The 16,644-nt window shown below is 43.7% G+C and overlaps 1 protein-coding gene and 1 pseudogene across 2 annotated transcripts; one reads left to right on the top strand and one right to left on the bottom strand.

Annotated features, from left to right (window-relative positions):
* Positions 1-4,129: 4,129 nt before the first annotated feature.
* LOC125519825 (putative carboxylesterase 5 pseudogene) lies at positions 4,130-5,567 on the top strand (annotated as a pseudogene).
* A 1,955-nt stretch (positions 5,568-7,522) lies between these two features.
* Positions 7,523-12,446, bottom strand: LOC125519824 (putative CoA ligase CCL12). 2 transcript variants are annotated; one of them, XM_048684595.2, is made up of 14 exons: positions 12,062-12,442; positions 11,558-11,687; positions 11,182-11,441; positions 10,870-11,071; positions 10,752-10,792; positions 10,265-10,387; positions 10,042-10,115; positions 9,709-9,929; positions 9,287-9,381; positions 8,989-9,205; positions 8,787-8,912; positions 8,348-8,446; positions 8,050-8,259; positions 7,523-7,958 (listed from the first exon to the last, which is right to left on the bottom strand). In XM_048684595.2, the coding sequence occupies exons 1-14, from the start codon at positions 12,337-12,339 to the stop codon at positions 7,845-7,847; spliced, it is 2,190 nt and encodes a 729-aa protein (XP_048540552.1). In that variant the 5' UTR covers positions 12,340-12,442; the 3' UTR covers positions 7,523-7,844. The 2 variants fall into 2 exon arrangements, with proteins under 2 accessions (XP_048540552.1, XP_048540551.1); XM_048684594.2 differs by having other exon boundaries at positions 8,989-9,381; positions 12,062-12,446.
* Between the last annotated feature and the right edge of the window lie 4,198 nt (positions 12,447-16,644).

Below are 16,644 nucleotides of genomic sequence, written 5' to 3'. Positions count from 1 at the left end.
ACGATCATAGTGCTAAGCTAACGGATGGGTCTAGTCCATCACATCATTCTCTAATGATGTGATCCCGTTCATCAAATGACAACACATGTCTATGGCTAGGAAACTTAACCATCTTTGATTAACGAGCTAGTCAAGTAGAGGTATACTAGGGACACTCTGTTTGTTTATGTATTCACACATGTACTAAGTTTTCGGTTAATACAATTTTAGCATGAATAATAAACATTTATCATGATATAAGGAAATAAATAATAACTTTATTATTGCCTTTAGGGCATATTTCCTTCGGTGGCTGCAGAGAAACATTCAGCAAAGATGGATGCGGCATCACCTTGCTGTCAACCGCGGAAAGGAGGGACACCTTCACGTGTTGTTTGCCAAATGTCTCGGACGTTACGGAGTGTCATTGGTTCAACACTCAGTATAACATTGGCTATAGCAAGTGTTTAGTATTTACTGAGTTTTTTCTGTCATTTGATTTTGGGATATAGGATTTATCGCGTGTTCGACAAAATACACTCGGTAAAGATGCCGACAGTCAGTAAAGAGAGTGTTTCGGGTAGTGTACTGAATGTAAGTGTACCCATAAACGTATAGCGACAGCCATCACTTCATAAGTAGATGTGAGCTAGCTTACCCAAAAAATCGTATATCTTATATCTTATCTTATATATATTTTTACTAATTAGAAGCACCAATGAAGTCTCCACGTTAATCCTCAAAAGAACATTTTATCTTACTAATTGGAGGCACCTTTTATGTATTCTCATTAATCCACATCATAAAAATTAATTACATCGTTGGATTGTAGAATTTACGTCCAGGATAAAAGGAAAACTAGCGTAACAGAGATGGTCCCGTCCCACAAAAAAGACATCTGACACATTCAACATTAATGGTATACAAAATAAATAAATCCTGGATCAGTTCTCTCAAAATAAAAGGAAAGCCTCACATCAAAAAGGAAGTTAATCCTAGCAAACAAAGTAAATTGACCATCTGATCTCCGGATTAGAGATTTACAACCGTCACATAGAGAGGAGTCCCGGCTCGTTTTTATTTTTACTAATTAGAAGCACCAATGAAGCCTCCACGTTAATCGATCCTCAAAAGAACATAAAATTAACCTTAGGATATAAATTGTATGGCTAGGATCAACAAAGGAATAATGGAACTTTAAAATAAAATACTGGAGTCCTTGAAGATAAAGAATCATGGAATCTTTTTTTTATATGAGAGTCCAAGAAGAGACATTCATCACGTACTAAAAAATGATTCCTGAACTATCACATACTTATAATGGATTATCATTACTTGTGTTCAGTCATTCATTAAAACACACACCCACATCCATGTTTCAATCAAAATAGAAAGTACATATGGTTATACGTACAGAACAAAGAGTCCTTAACCCCCACGTCCAAGTTCTTTCAAAAACAAAACAAGACATCTATCACGTATAGTGAAAAAGGTTTAAAAGGATTCCTCAACACTCATGTCCAGCCATTTAAAAAAACAGACAACATCTACGACCCGTGTTCCAATCAAAACAAAACAAAACAGATCTGGCTATCGTTGCATCTCCCAGTAGTGCGTACCAGCCCCCACCTAATGTTGTTTTTCATAGAAAAAGAATAAGCATTTGATTTTTCTTTCTCTGGTGTACATGTTGTCAAAGCCACCAGTCATTGGTGCAAGGTGGAGAAATCATGTGCCCACCTATGTCTGACTCTACACGAGCTCTTTGTGTCATGCTGATCTTGCACGTTAGCGGCAGAAGTCGCAAATATTTTTGCGATCCTAACGTTTGCTGGTGCCGGGCTGCTAAATGGTGGTCCGCCAACCTTATCATGGCTCTGGCCGTATCTGTATCACTTTGAATGAAGGCAAAGAATATACTAACAATTATTGCATACTCAGATATTACTCACAAATGTTGTGTAGTCAATTATTATATTTTTAGATAACTTTTTATATGAAATAATATAAATTTATCAATTATATTGCGCACAACTTATTGTAAGTATATGATTCGACATGTGGGGCTTGAAAAAATATGAACTGTAGGGATTATATGGTAGCTTCATACTTACAGTTTCTTAACCCTGCATCTTTTCTTTATAATCAGATTATATGCCATTATATATATAGTACTCTTACGGTGTACTTACGTTTTAAAATCATCTTTGATTTTCTATATGTGCTTCTAGAATTGTGCGGCATCGACTGATCATTAGGGGAAAGGGGCTACTGTGGAGTAGTGATAGAGTGTGAGATGCTGAGTTGCAACTCTGCAAATGTTTGCAACATGTCATGTGTGTGTTTTTCGTTGAAATCATCCTCATGCCATCTTTAATCATGATGCTTGAATTATACTAGCGGTTGGAGCGCCACCCAGTGGCGCCACTTAAGAGGAAGTTGTGCGTAGATTTTTTATTTAGAACAAATACATGAAGTCCTCGCCTTCATCTAGAAATACATTTTAAAAAATCAACACCTTCATCTAGAAAAAGAAGTAAAAAAGAAAAGAAAATATCACCAACGCAACGTACCAGCGAGCGCCACTATGCGTAGCCCTCCACTTAAAAAAAAGTGTGAGGTCATCACCTTCATCTGAAAAGGAAAAAACATTTCAAAAAAATTCCTCATCTCCATCTAAAAATAATATCTCAAAAGGTTTTTCACCATGGCCAACCAACTTGCGCCACATGGCATAGCTGGTTGGCCACCATTCAGGCGACTCTTAATGGGTTTAATTAATGTTTGCCCCATCCTTGCATGTATGTATATAGAAAACGCATATGCTTACCCGACATTCATGGATGTACTAATTTGTGGTATTACATGGTTTATCTACTGCTCAATGATATATTATCACCAAAAGGAGGTATTCTTAATATATTCTTCATCTTTACATTTTTTGTGTAGTTGATTGTCATGATTTGAAACACGGCAAAAACTTGTACGCCCTCCATAATCCTCACTTGTTGAAATCTCTAAAAAGATAAATATTTAGAAACGGAGGGAGTAGCATTGAAGCATACCATTTAATCATGAACGAACTAAAGGTATGTAAGGTTTCACCGTATTAATTGGTCCCTAACAATCATGAAAAATGATTTATGTTTCTAATGATCATCTTAAAAAGCATGTTCCCAAGTCTATTTTGTATTTTTAACAGATGGATATATCGATGAAAATTGAATTATTTTCAAAAGATCTGTTTTCTTTTTAAAAATTTCTAGCCTGTGCAGGTGCATGGGTTGATGACTAGTGGACCTAGTTGGGCAGGTGGTCATCCATAATAGCTGCGAGAAAGGGGCGGTTGCTTCTCTCGCGATAGGCATTATTTCATGCTATTAATAGCAGATGGACGCATGGTCATACAATGCTTGAAATACATTACCCACTCAAGAAGCAACTATCTTTAATTTTAAAGACTCTTTTCGAACTGACAAAGAGTGAAATGCTGCGAAGGTTTGGATCGGCAACCCATTTGCTCGTGCCATATCCTCCATACTTACAGAAGACATTCCACGAAAAGCTGCTGCGAAATGCATAACATTCTTGTTAAATCATTGTATCAACCTGTCTAGATTTTTTAATTATGGAGGCCCAATTTAACGACACGTGTGTAGCACGGATGCTGCAGTTATGCACTGGCACGTGCCAAGACTATTAATTTTCGCTCAAAAGAAGAAGAACAAAACAAATCTATAATTATAATGAGAAACAGAAATGGTTAACGGGTGCTACTGCTAACCCAAATCAAACCCTTTTGGCAGCAGGTGGTCACTCAATGCAACATCGACGAAAATATGGTCCTTCCCATAAGTAGTTGATATATTCGCATAGCTGCAACGGTAAAGCCATAATGGGATAAGATCTAACAGAAAATGACATTTGACCATTTACGCGTGACGCGTCAATAATTGGCAGACTACAACCACTTGGTCTCTTTCAAAGCATATTTATAACACTGAAAATGAAAATACTCATATTTATTCATGGAGACATATTTCTAAGGAAAACTCTTCTACTCTATAGTCTGATGGGAGGTAATGCATCAGACCAATCGACTACCGTCGATTCCGTCCGAATCTCATTAGTAAAGTGCCAATGAAGCAAATCGCTCTATAAAATCCCATGAGATGCAGCCAACGTCGACGCGGCACAATTCAAAACAAGCGTTCCAAACTAGAGCAGCTCAACTGCGCCATGCAGGCAAGCAAGAGTTCTCCAGCGAATCAGAACCACGGACGTAACATCTCCGTGGACATGTACCCGTTCATACGCAAGTACCAGGACGGCAGCATCGAGCGTTTCCTGCGCAGTCCATTCGTGCCGGCGTCGTCGGATCAGGCCCGCAACCGTGGGGTGGCGACGAGGGACGTCGTCGTCGACAAGGCCACCGGCGTGTCTGTGCGCCTGTTCCTCCCGTGCGGTGCCGCCGAGACCGCAGGCAGGAATCGGCTTCCTCTCGTCATCTACGTCCATGGCGGCTCGTTCTGCACGGAAAGCGCTTTCGGCCGGACGTACCACCGCTACGCGACCTCCCTTGCCGCCTCCGCCGGGGCCCTCGTCGTGTCGGTGGAGTACCGTCTGGCGCCGGAGTTCCCCATACCTGCGGCCTACGACGATGCTTGGGCCGCGCTCCAGTGGGCGGCGTCCTTGTCCGACCCGTGGCTGGCCAGCTACGCCGACCCCGCGCGCACGTTCCTGGCCGGCGACAGCGCCGGCGGCAACATCGTTTACCACACGGCAGTCCGCGCCAGCCACGAAGTCAACAACGACATCATGGACATCGAGGGGCTGATCATGGTGCAGCCTTACTTCTGGGGAGCCAAGCGGCTCCCTTTGGAGCTCGCGTGGGACGACAACGAAGCCACCGTGGCGGTGTTCCCACCGAACGGGGTGGACCGGCTCTGGCCGTTCGTGACGGCCGGCCAGGCCGGCAACGACGACCCCCGGATCGACCCTCCGGCCTCGGAGATCTCATCGCTGGCTTGCCGCCGCGTGCTCATCGCCGTGGCCGGTAAGGATAGCCTGCGGGGCCGCGGCCACCGCCTGGCGGCCCGCATGCGTGATCTCGACTCGCGTTGGCCTTGGATGATCCAGCGGCGCCGCGAGGTGACGGTGGTGGAGTCGGAGGGCGAGGAGCACGGTTTCCACCTCTACAGTCCGCTGAGGGCCACCAGCAAGAGGCTCATGGGGAGCCTCGTGGAGTTCATAAACCAGCAGCCCAACTCGTCGCCTGCGAATCCTATGGTGCTAGGCGTGCCCACGACGCCGTGCAAGGACGTGTTTGGGTATGGCATGGCCATGAAGGCCTGGTGCACACGGTCCAGTATGCCACGTAACACTGCTACTTCATTGAAGATTGGAAGGGTTGGGCCATCCAACACAAGATATAGGTTAATCTCAGGTCGACTGCTGATGACTGCTGGTAACGCTCATCACAAAGATCCATTATCTGCTGCAGTTCCCTGGACTTGTGTGATCAACAACTTCTTCTAGATGACAGCCGGCCTGATAACGCAAAAATAAATGGAAAACGCTTATATACAGTTGTCTGGTAGGAAACTTTTATCAGACGGGTCATGTGCCGTTGATGCTCTTCCAATCTCGTGGCATATATTTCTAACCCAACTGCCCAAATTAACCTGATTCAAGAAAATCTCTCCGCGATACCTACCTCCGCCACCACCCCACTCCGCGACGTCTACAACTGCTTCAGGTAGCCAGTGCTGCGGTGCAGCGACCCGTCCCTCGTGCGCTGCTCCGCCTCCAATGCTGCTCTCTCCGATGACCTCGCGTCCCTCTCGCCGTCTTGCTTCACCAGTAGGACCATGCCCTACTACCATCCTCCCCATGACGCTGGTAAACCGTTTCAGTTTCACAAAGAAGCCTGCCAGCCCGGAACAGCCCGGCTAGTCGCCCTGGTACAACTTAAATCTGAAGCACTTGAGTTGATTTGTGTTACTTATGTTCATATCTTGATTCGGCGATTTTTCACAGGTGTCAATATGCTTTGTCCGTTGTGTACACCATATCTTCTACAAAAATTAGTTAATTTGGTACACAAATCTCAAACTATGCATCCCGATCAATGGTGGTAATGATTTCAAATTTCCATGCTTCCATGGAAGACTAGTTCTGTTCCCAAAGTACCACGTTCGTGCTACTTTGTTATGTAGCATCTAAATCGCAATATAGTTTGAACTCTATACATTTTGCTTCCATAGGTTAATTTCTTTTTGTATCCATTTCGTGCCTCGCAGGTTCGACGCGCGCGTACGTACGATCGAGCAGGAAACGCATTCTTTCATTCATGTGCGTGCGTGCGTGCCAAGGAAACCCATGAAGAAGAAGCAGAGAAGACGATGGAAAACGCGATCGTGTTTCGGCGAGGGACACCTCTGACACCCATGAAGCGGTCGGGTAGCGATACATCGTTTACCGCACGGCCTTTGTTATAAATTTTGATACACTCTCTCCTCACTATTGTTGACCCCCAAAAATTTTGAGATCTCCACCAATCTTACATGCAAGCGAGTTAAAGGAAAGAGGAGACATAGATCTACGATTCCACCTGAGCGAGATTCGATTCCCCTGAGGTCTTCACGAAAATTGTCATTCTTGAGATCGTTGGGTAGATGCATACTCCGGAAGATTGCAGAACTGCGGACACTCAGGTAAGGTTTCTAAAGGACAGAAACCGTCTGCCTCAAGGTCTACCCTCAGTGCAAGAGCAAACATTTTGTGGCCAAAGCTCGCGTAGAAGGCTGTGTCTTTGTGACCGTGTGAACTTTGTTGGCCACGGCCCTCTACAGTGGAGATTAGAATCGCCACAAGAATTTGAATTTCGGGATACGCCAACGTGGCACCGTGTGCTCCCCGGTTACTTCTTTCATCTCCGTTTTCCTGTGCTTAATCTACTTCTAGCTAGCTCGCTGGATTCGTGTGGAAGAATGAGGTGGTTGTGATCTCATTGACTTGGAGAGCCCCCCTCAAGCTTGACTCCTTCAGCTATTTGGCACACACAGTTGAGATGATATAGCCGACCTCTGCAAGAACAAACAGATGGCGTCCTGATTTAAGCTTTTGACCCCTTCAACTTTGACACCCATGAAAAATTGGCTCAATTATCTTCTGCCAAGTGAGCTTCCCACATGACACATTAGCTGCCTACGCAGGGCGTGCGTGCATAGAGTCGGATTTTGTTTTCTAGTATATGATCAAAACATATCTGTGTTTTAATCTTCCAGACGTGGGATCATGCATGACTGGTGTATATGGAAACTTGCATATTCAGATAGCTCATGTCACAAAGGATAGTTTTTTGGGTATGCAGAGATCATATCAATTACTTGTATTAAATCTAAGAGCAACAATATTCTTTGAGGTTTTCCCAACACAAATTAGATTTGAATTTGATGGGTACTTTAAATGGATAGTTGATACTTTAGAAACTGTATAAAGAAGTTCAGATTTTTTTAATCGTTAGTTTGCAAGAGTATCAAAAAATAACATATCTGAGCTTTGATCTGACACTACATAATGCAGCTCATCTTGTCTTATAAAAGATGTAAAGAGAAAACGTAAGAAAATACGATGGCTTATAAACCTTCAAACATACAGAGTGATCCGATTTTAGCAAGCCATCACCTCATTACTTCCGATGAGCTCAACACATACAATACAATAACAAGTGTTATGAATCTACACCCCCAACGATGTGAATGAAAGGGAATCGAACCGTTGTAACACGCTGTGAGTTCAATAAACTTGGATCATGAAGATCCATTTTCCTGTTGAAAAGACATAGATATCCCTCAGGCCCGTTATAGCTTGCTGCGATTCGCGAGTTCTTGCTTCAGCTGATCCCTCAGGACCCTTCTCAAAAGCTTGTTTGAAGCAGTTCTCGGGAACTCGGGGACGATTTTGACGTAGCTCACCTGTCAGGACGAACAAACGATCTCAATTCCCTCATTATGGATGCGCCCATCTGATCATCTGAACTGAACGTCAGAAAAGAGAAGCTCTTACCTTGAAAAGGGGGTTGAGGTTCTTCTGAATGGCTCTCTGGAACTTGCTCTTCAGAAGATTTGCATCGCATGCTGTGGATCCATCTTTTAGCACTGCCAATATAGCCAGTTGTTCTAGTCCCCCGCCAGAAGGTTTGATGCTAACAGCTACTGTTTCTAGCAGACCGTCATCGGCGCCATTACAAACCCGTTCGATCTCCACTGAACTTGTCTGGTCAGGCAAGAGCAATATTGAATTGGTTTCATGAGATGCAAGAGTGATGACATCATACTGAAAACAATGAAGAGGGAGCTTCAACCTTAATCCCTCCAAGATTCATAGTGTCATCTGCTCTGCCCTGCACGATATAGTAACCACCTACTGTCCTCTGGATTATATCTCCATGTCGTCGGAGTTGCTGCAGTAGAAATACCGTTACAACGTGTGAGCTTTCACCATTTTGGTTATTACTGATAACTTCTAAAAGTATGTAGTCAGATTTATTTGATTAGTTCAGCAAAGGGAACATTGACTCAAATGTTGCTAGTACTATTTTTCATAACACACTTATCATTGCAACTTATATCAGAGCACAATAGCATGCCTAAATCATACTCATCTTCTCGGTAGGGCTCCACTGGAAAACTTGGAGAACACACTGATTTTATAAAGCTTAAAAAGTTGACTGCTGCAAATGTCGAACATCTTCATAATTTTGTCAAGCAGTTTAGTAAAAATTGAGGTAAGCGACTCCATACCCGTCCTCTGTAAATGGGCATTCCATCAAAGTAAACCTTATCATGGTCAGCATTGAGAAGCCGATTGGTAGCACCAAAATATAAAGGGAAGAGACCCACTTCTCCAGAACAAGGTAGATCATCAGGCTGTCATAGCAAACGTCAAATGCTTACACAGCAAACGCAATCACCAAACTTAGAATATTCTACGAACAATTCTTACATATGGATTTCCCTGTTCATCGAGTATGACAAACCAAGTGGACATTGATGGACCACTGAAAGCTCCAAAAGCTTGTGGCTGTAAAAGTCTCCCTTGAATGTATGAGGATGCCAGCTCTGTGCCCCCACAGCACTCAACAATGGGCTTGTAACAGGTACGCGAAGATAGCCACAGATTATCATCAATATCAGAAGCCTCCCCTGTTGTAGCAAGTACCCTGCGATTATAGAAATTTAGCTTCTTTAGCGGAGCTTGTGATGAAGTTGAATGCTTCCTAACAGTGTAAGTAGCAACTTGCCTGATTTTGGTCCAGTCTAGCCCTTGAGTAAGATTCCCTGCCTTCCAAGACTTCACCAAGCTAGGCACAGATCCTAATACACTCACACGGGCATCCTGCAATTTGGACATTATCACGAAGCGCATGGGTAAAGAACAGTTTATACTCAGCTTCTAATATAATATGCAGGGACTTTTGATAAAATCCTACCTGATTCATTCAGAAGAAAAAGCTCTATGATGCATAGAAAAAAAAACTTGGGAGAATAGACAAACTATGAAGTTAATTAGGTAGCCAGTAAGCCTTATCTATACCAGATTCAAGCAAAGTAATGGATACAAAAAATAAGAACAAAGCCAAGGCTTACTTTAACTAAAAAAATGGAACAAGGACAAATCAACTTTAGCAGTTTAAACCAAGAGATGGTGCAAAATAGGCCACACCTGCACAAATTTGCAGAAACCACGTCCAAGTGGAGAACCATGATATAAGGCCAATGTTGCACCATTTAGAAAGCATGAGAATATTTGTATCGGTCCCATAACCCAACCCAGATTTGTAGGCCACAAGTCTACGTCCTTTGGTCGAAGATCCAAATGTGCCCAGGTATCAGCTGCACATCTTATGGGACAAAGTTGTGTCCACGGTATAACTTTTGGCTCTCCTGCACCAAAAGCAAATAGAACAGATCAAATCACACGTGAAGTTGTGAACGTGGGAAACGGTTCAACCAGAGATTAAAGGAAATTGTGTCAGAAACTCAAGGCAGTGTTTACCAGTTGTTCCTGATGAAAACAGTATATTAATTAAGGAGTCTGCAGATTGATAAACTGGAGAGTACATGGATGACCTGCAAATCCAAGACATGTAGCTCCCATGTTGGTCACATCACAAAATCACCTCTGTTTTGCAATGTGGGTGTTCAAATTTTCACGAAAAGAAAGCATCTGAACAGAGTTGTTTATTTTGAGTGACATGGAAGGATCATTTGCTGCATACCTCCCGGCAGCACAAGAAAGAAAATCTTTCCAGGACATATCACCATTCCTTGGTGTAACTCCAAGACTATCTCCAGTTGCAGGAATTACAATAGCTTTAGCTGAAGTCCCTTCCATGACACGGCTGAAGAATATAATTTGACATATTTAGTTAAGTGCTGAGAATTGTTCTGTGATAGTTCAGTATGTTCATGCAAAAAGGTATAAATGAAACACAAATTGTTACATCAATGCAAAATGATTATTTTCACAAGCTGTGATCCTGCTAAATAACTACAATTTTCTTGTTAAAGCTGAGCAAATTAAGTTACTGAAATACATATATTAACTAAATAATTACCGAAAAAGGCTTTCGCCCCGCTTTACAAATAAAGCAAACCGCCACAAGCAACGAGTACCAAACACGAGTTCACCACACACACACACAACAAGAAGTACAAGGTTCTGCTGAGGGCACAGCTCAACAAGCCCAAAGAAACATCATATACCTGTAAAGTGGAAATTTCTTCCCTCCCCTAATTATGAAATCCTGAAATCCTGTGGAATTAGTATAAACACTACTATAGTACTGATGATCGTAAGACTTGCTGCTTGCTACAGTCGAACCTGGGTAAAAATTGCCTTTGCTTTTGCGACCCTCATGCGATTGCCAATCTCTTGGGGTGCAAAACTGTCTGCTATTCCCACAACAACAAAGCCTCCAAGGATGATTGCCAAATAAACAATAACCGCATTGCACGTCATTGGCATGTCTATTGCAATCCGGTCACCCTTTCGGAATATGGTATCAAGGGCATTTGCAACAGTCCTGAAAATACCAAAGCAACAAAACCATGATGATGAAATTGTACAATAGAACAGAAGAAATTTAAAGGTTTCTGCATGCCCCCTACTCTTAATTTGTTAAGAAATGCATACATCACTTGGGTGCGAAGCTCCTTCAGCGACATACGATTCACCGGATAATCGCCAAAGCCCTCATCCCTCCAGACAATAGCGATGCTATCATCTGTCCTGTTCTGGGAAGGCCAAGGTAGCAGACAACATTCGGCAATGTTGAGCACTGCGCCGGGGAACCATGACCCTCCCTTCTTTGATTTATCTGATGCATCTAGAATCGTCTTTGGTTCTCGTACGAACTTGACGGAGAGCTCCTTCAGCACCAGTTTCCAGTAGACCTACACAATGATCTCCTAGGAGGCTATTATGAAGAAATAAAACTTTGAACCGATGTTCTAGTTATCCACTTGTTCTGTCTGTGAAGTAAATTCCAAATTTAGAAAGGAAAATTGACCTCCTGGTTCTGAACAGAGAATTTGTGGAAGAGGCCAAAGCTTGAAATTGGATCCTTATATGATGCTCCTAACAGCTTGGGACCATTCTCTTCCATCACTCTCCCAAGATTTGTTTGCTTACAATCAGTCCTGCAACAATCATGATAACTGTGTCATGAAGTAAATTATATATACACCAGTCATCCTATCACACAGTAGTGCTAAATGATGCGAATCCACAGAGCAGTTATAAGCTAGCTAGTACCAAAATAGCACTAGTATCTTACTGTTGCTGTTAGACTCAAATGTTGTTAGCTAGACAAAAAATACTGGGTTAAATGGAACCATATAAGCTTAAGTGACTCGTGGAATTAGACTAGCAGTCACTTTCACCGTGGATTAGCCATTGATTGCTCCCACTACCCGATTGGATCAAACAGTTGGTAGCAAATTAAGCGCCGGGAGACAAGCCCTGTTCAGCTGTGCTTCTAGGAAAGAAAAATGGACGGCGGCCGGCGACTTACGGGGAGGGGAACCAGTAGGGCGGCGGGCCTCTCTGGGCGCGGTCCCAGCCGGCGTAGACGGAGTAGTACACCAGCTGGTGGAGCGCGTGCGGGTGGTCCGGCCGTAGCACCCCCGCCGCCACGACCGCCGCCCACGCAGCGGCCGCGTCGGCGCCGCATTTGCCGGTCGCCGAGCGGAGCGCGGCGAGAAAGGCCACCGCGTCGGCCGCCGTGAGCCCGGCCGCCTCCACGTCTCCCGCCCGGATCTCCCCAACGCTGCCCCTCGCGGTCGCCGCCATGCCCCGCCTGCTCGGCTGCTGGCTCGCTCTCCGCCGGCCTCGCGAAAATCTCCTTCTGGGCAGTGGGCACGGCGTCCACTGCCATGCTTATCAATACCATCTGTCTCCGGATCAACAAACTGCATTTATGTCATCTTGTAACAAGTCCGGTGCTGGATTTTTGCATTTGCCCTTCTGGTGGATCGCCGTCCCAGTACCTCACTGGCAATAATACATGGACCATCCATGTTGAGCGAACCAGCCTGGACCATCAGAGATTTTTATTTTTGATGTAAAACACGGCGCCTCAATATTAGTTATCTTTTTGTACTGAGTTCTCCTAAATTTTATATGTTATATCCCCTATTTATCAGTTACCCGAAATAGTTATATCCACTCCCTCTCTCTCATTTTACAAGGCGTGCGCGTACCCCTAGGTCGTCAATTTGACCAACCTAATACAAGTCATATATTACAAAAAATATATCAATATAAATTTTAGATGTTCTATTTTCAAAAAGTATAATTTTTGTGTTATATAGTTTATATTAGGGTGATAAAATTGACAACCTAGGTATACGCGTAGGACTTGTAAACTATGACGGAGGGAGTAGTTCATTTCTCTATCTGATATATACAAAATCATATTTTTCTCAAAATATATATGTCCTTCACGCACGTATTATGATGCTAATCACCATTAGCACGGCACGTTTACATAGTCGATCATCTGTTTCAATAACAACACGGGTGGCCCACCGGCACCTACATCCACATGCACATTTATACCTCTGATCGGGACCCCGCTAAGCGAGATCGTTGTATCTGCCACGCCGCTTGCCTGGCACACCGCCGTTCACCTTCACGTTGTCGATGCATGCAAAATTCACAAGGAGCCGAAGTCATCCAAGTATTCAGCCAGGTATGCAAATCTGAAGATCACCAGCAGTCCCCCATTGTTTTCTCCTAGATCCCCATTTCCGATCCATACGTAAGTTCGTAGCAGCCTCTAGTATCAAATAGCCATTGTCACCCAGTTCGCCGCACATTAACCAGTTCCTCCCCAACCCCATGATTTGACTGTTGCCGTTTACCTATAATTTTTTTTTTGTTTCCATCATTTAAATACGCATCCACATGCTATACCAGATATAGCAGAACAGCAGCAAACATGAATGTCATGCCGAGTGGACTCTCTGGAAGCGTTCCGCTCAATTAGGACCCCAACCTGGGAGTGATAATGTTGAAGATCATGTCAGCAAGTCGCTGTCAGATGCAACGCTCACATCCCGGATTTCAATCCAGAAGGTCTGTTGCTGGTTTCCCAGTTTAGTCATTTCAAGCATTGTTCAAGATATCGGCCGATATTCCGATAAATCGGCGATTTTTCGCTTACCGGGGGGTCAGACCGATAAGATAAATCGGTCGATATACCGATAAACCGGCCGATTTACTCTTTATCTTGAGACGACTGGTAAGTTCCCGATAAATGATATCCCCAACATTTAATTTCAAGCGTGGTCTTGTTACCGAGACTCGATTCGGAGGGCTATGCACTAAAAATCACACACAAGTTGAATCTGAAATTCAGTTCATCCCCAATACTGCCATGTTTCTATGGCCGTCACCTCTCTCTGATTCAGGTTCCCCTCTTATTCCCTACTCTCTGTCTCTCTCTCTCTCTCTCCAAAGATTCATGGTCTGACCAACAGAATTTGATTCATGTCATTCCTCCACCCTGTCACCAAACCCTACCCTAGTGCGGTTGAGAGATCCCACGGCGCACGGACTGGCGGCGGTGGGATGCCTTCTCACCTCCCCATGCACGGCAGTATTGGCAAGATGATACAGTCAACGAGTATATGGGGGCTAAAATTGCTGCTCTGCTGATCCAAGTGAGCACGAACATAATCATATTGCCACTGTCCTACATGGCTACATGTACTGCGCATCTGCTGCACGTTTTATTTCTTTTTCAAGAAATGTGTTTCTTGTTCAAGAAACAATGAGAGGATCTCACATATCTTTTTACCTCAGTTGTGCTCGAGTGATTAAGGATTGGGGGTATCTAGAGTTATCACAGCAATTGGATTAGTGATTATTGGATACTGCTGGTTAGACCTCGTGTCTTATACATGGTTTGGAGTTACATCAAGTACAATTTGTGGAAAACGAGTGACCAGAACACATCCCTCTGTTTGTCCTGTTTCTTTATTTGATGACAACTTATATGATTTGGACTCTCTGAACCTTATTCAGATCGATAACGTGATCATTATTGTTAACCTTGAAGCTTTTGGGGAGGAAGCTGAAGTTCATGTATATATATTTATAGCATCGTATCATAGCGGCCCAGAATATCATTCTTTATAGAACTTACCCATTCATCTTGGTTCATGTATATACTCCCTCTGTTTCTTTATATAAGGTGTATTTGTTTTTTGATAACATTACAGAATGTAAGATGCATTTCTTCTAATTCCTCATAATTCCCTTGTTATACCTCCATAAAAAGGAAAGTACCTCTCTCTTGATTGTCTATATCTCTCCTTATAGAAAAAGAAGGAAAGCATCTCTCTGTCGATTGCATGTATCTCTTACTTTCCTGGACTAACTGATTTATTTGCCACTAACCAACAAATTTAGCAAGGGTAATTTCCTCCTAACATGTGCCTTAGTTACCATGTCAAAAATAATGCACCTTACATAAAGGAGCGGAGGGAGTATCTTCACAGGGGTGATGTGCACGGCGTTCATGCTACGGGTGATCACGGTGCATGCTGGGGATGCTGACGCCGATGCCGACTGGGCCGCACTAGCACACCCTTGTAATCAAGATTGTCATCACCTTTAACATGATGTTTGTCTCCTGCGCCGTTGCCATGGACTCGAGGTTGGTACGTTCATTAATCTGCCACAGATCCCCTGTTTTGACTTCTTAATTTTTACTGTCCTAAATGGTAACTCTCCTTTAGATTTATGACTCGGTTCTTCTCGGTTTTGGGTACTCTTGGTGGGCATCATCTTCTTCTCCATGGTGCTCAACCAACTGCATAAGGAGGTCGGGTATCTCGGATCAGATGTGATGGAGGGCGCTGCACAAGAGAGGTCATGTTTGGACGGCATTTGAATTTCGCCATGCCATGCTGCTGCATGAACTATCTCCTGGCCAGGTAACAGTTACCAAATGCTCTAGAACTTTTTGTGCAATATCACACTATTATGCATGATTTATGTGCCAAGTTTCAATTTAAGCAAAATTCATTTGGTATTGAAAGAGTGAAGCTACCGAGGGTGATTCCTTAGGTTTTTTCACCTTGATGGTATGGACCTGAACCCTGGCAGTTCCTATGATTAAAGACGGGTCTGCCCCAAGGGTACCAGCGAGGGATTACTCTGGCAGAACAACAGGGCAGGTGGAGACCACCTAGGTGAGAGGTGGGCCTGATCACTAGTCGTGGTCCACGAGTTACCTAGTCGGAGCGTCGACCCTGGTCGTTTTCACGAGTTACTAATAATACACTAACGCATTTGGGTATTTGAACAGAGTTGGGCTATGTGCCTTTGCGCACTAAGCACCACACGGGATAATGGTTTATGGGCCCTCGGTGTCGTACGTTCCCTCCGAAAGCAATTCAGATGTCACATTTCAGATATGCAGGCTGATTGTTGGGGTGAGCTGGTTACGCCTGCTTATGTATACAGAGGCACCCTTGGGTCCCGGCCAGCCACGCAACGTGCATGAGTGCTTAGGACGATCGTCCATGACCCCTTCGCATTTAGGATTTAGACCGGCGTGTTAACCTCTTTGGAGAGTCTAGACTGGTCTACAGCGTGCCGATCATGCGAGGGTGGGCATTACCTAGTAAAGTGTGTCCGGGCAGAGTTAATCGAGTGTGTTGGGTAATGTGGTGCATCCCTGCAGGGAAGATATATCTATTTAAATAGCCATGTCTACGGTAACAGGACACTCGGAGTTGTATCCTGATCTACTACAACTAGAACCAGATATTGTTATAATACTTAACTGCGATAACTACTCTGGAATTGCTTTCTCGTGTGGTAGTCAAGGAAGGATCTCAGGGCATTGCTGGTATTAACACATCTCAGGGCGCTACTCTCTTCTGATGCTGCAAAATACTAGTCTTTTTAGGATAGGATTTCCCCTCTCCACTCTAGCATTCTGCAGTACAGTCCAAAGACATAGCCCCAATCATCATACCAGATTAATTCACTAGTCCAATCTACAAAGAATCAACTGATGAATTGAATTGACTGAAGGGCTCGTTTACATACTGTACCAACCAGTCACCGAAAATCTGAATC

Source organism: Triticum urartu, chromosome 7A (assembly GCF_056163025.1).
Source record: "Triticum urartu cultivar PI428250 chromosome 7A, HENAU_Tu73, whole genome shotgun sequence".
Lineage (NCBI taxonomy): Eukaryota > Viridiplantae > Streptophyta > Magnoliopsida > Poales > Poaceae > Triticum > Triticum urartu.
This window is presented reverse-complemented; position numbering and strand designations above follow the sequence as displayed.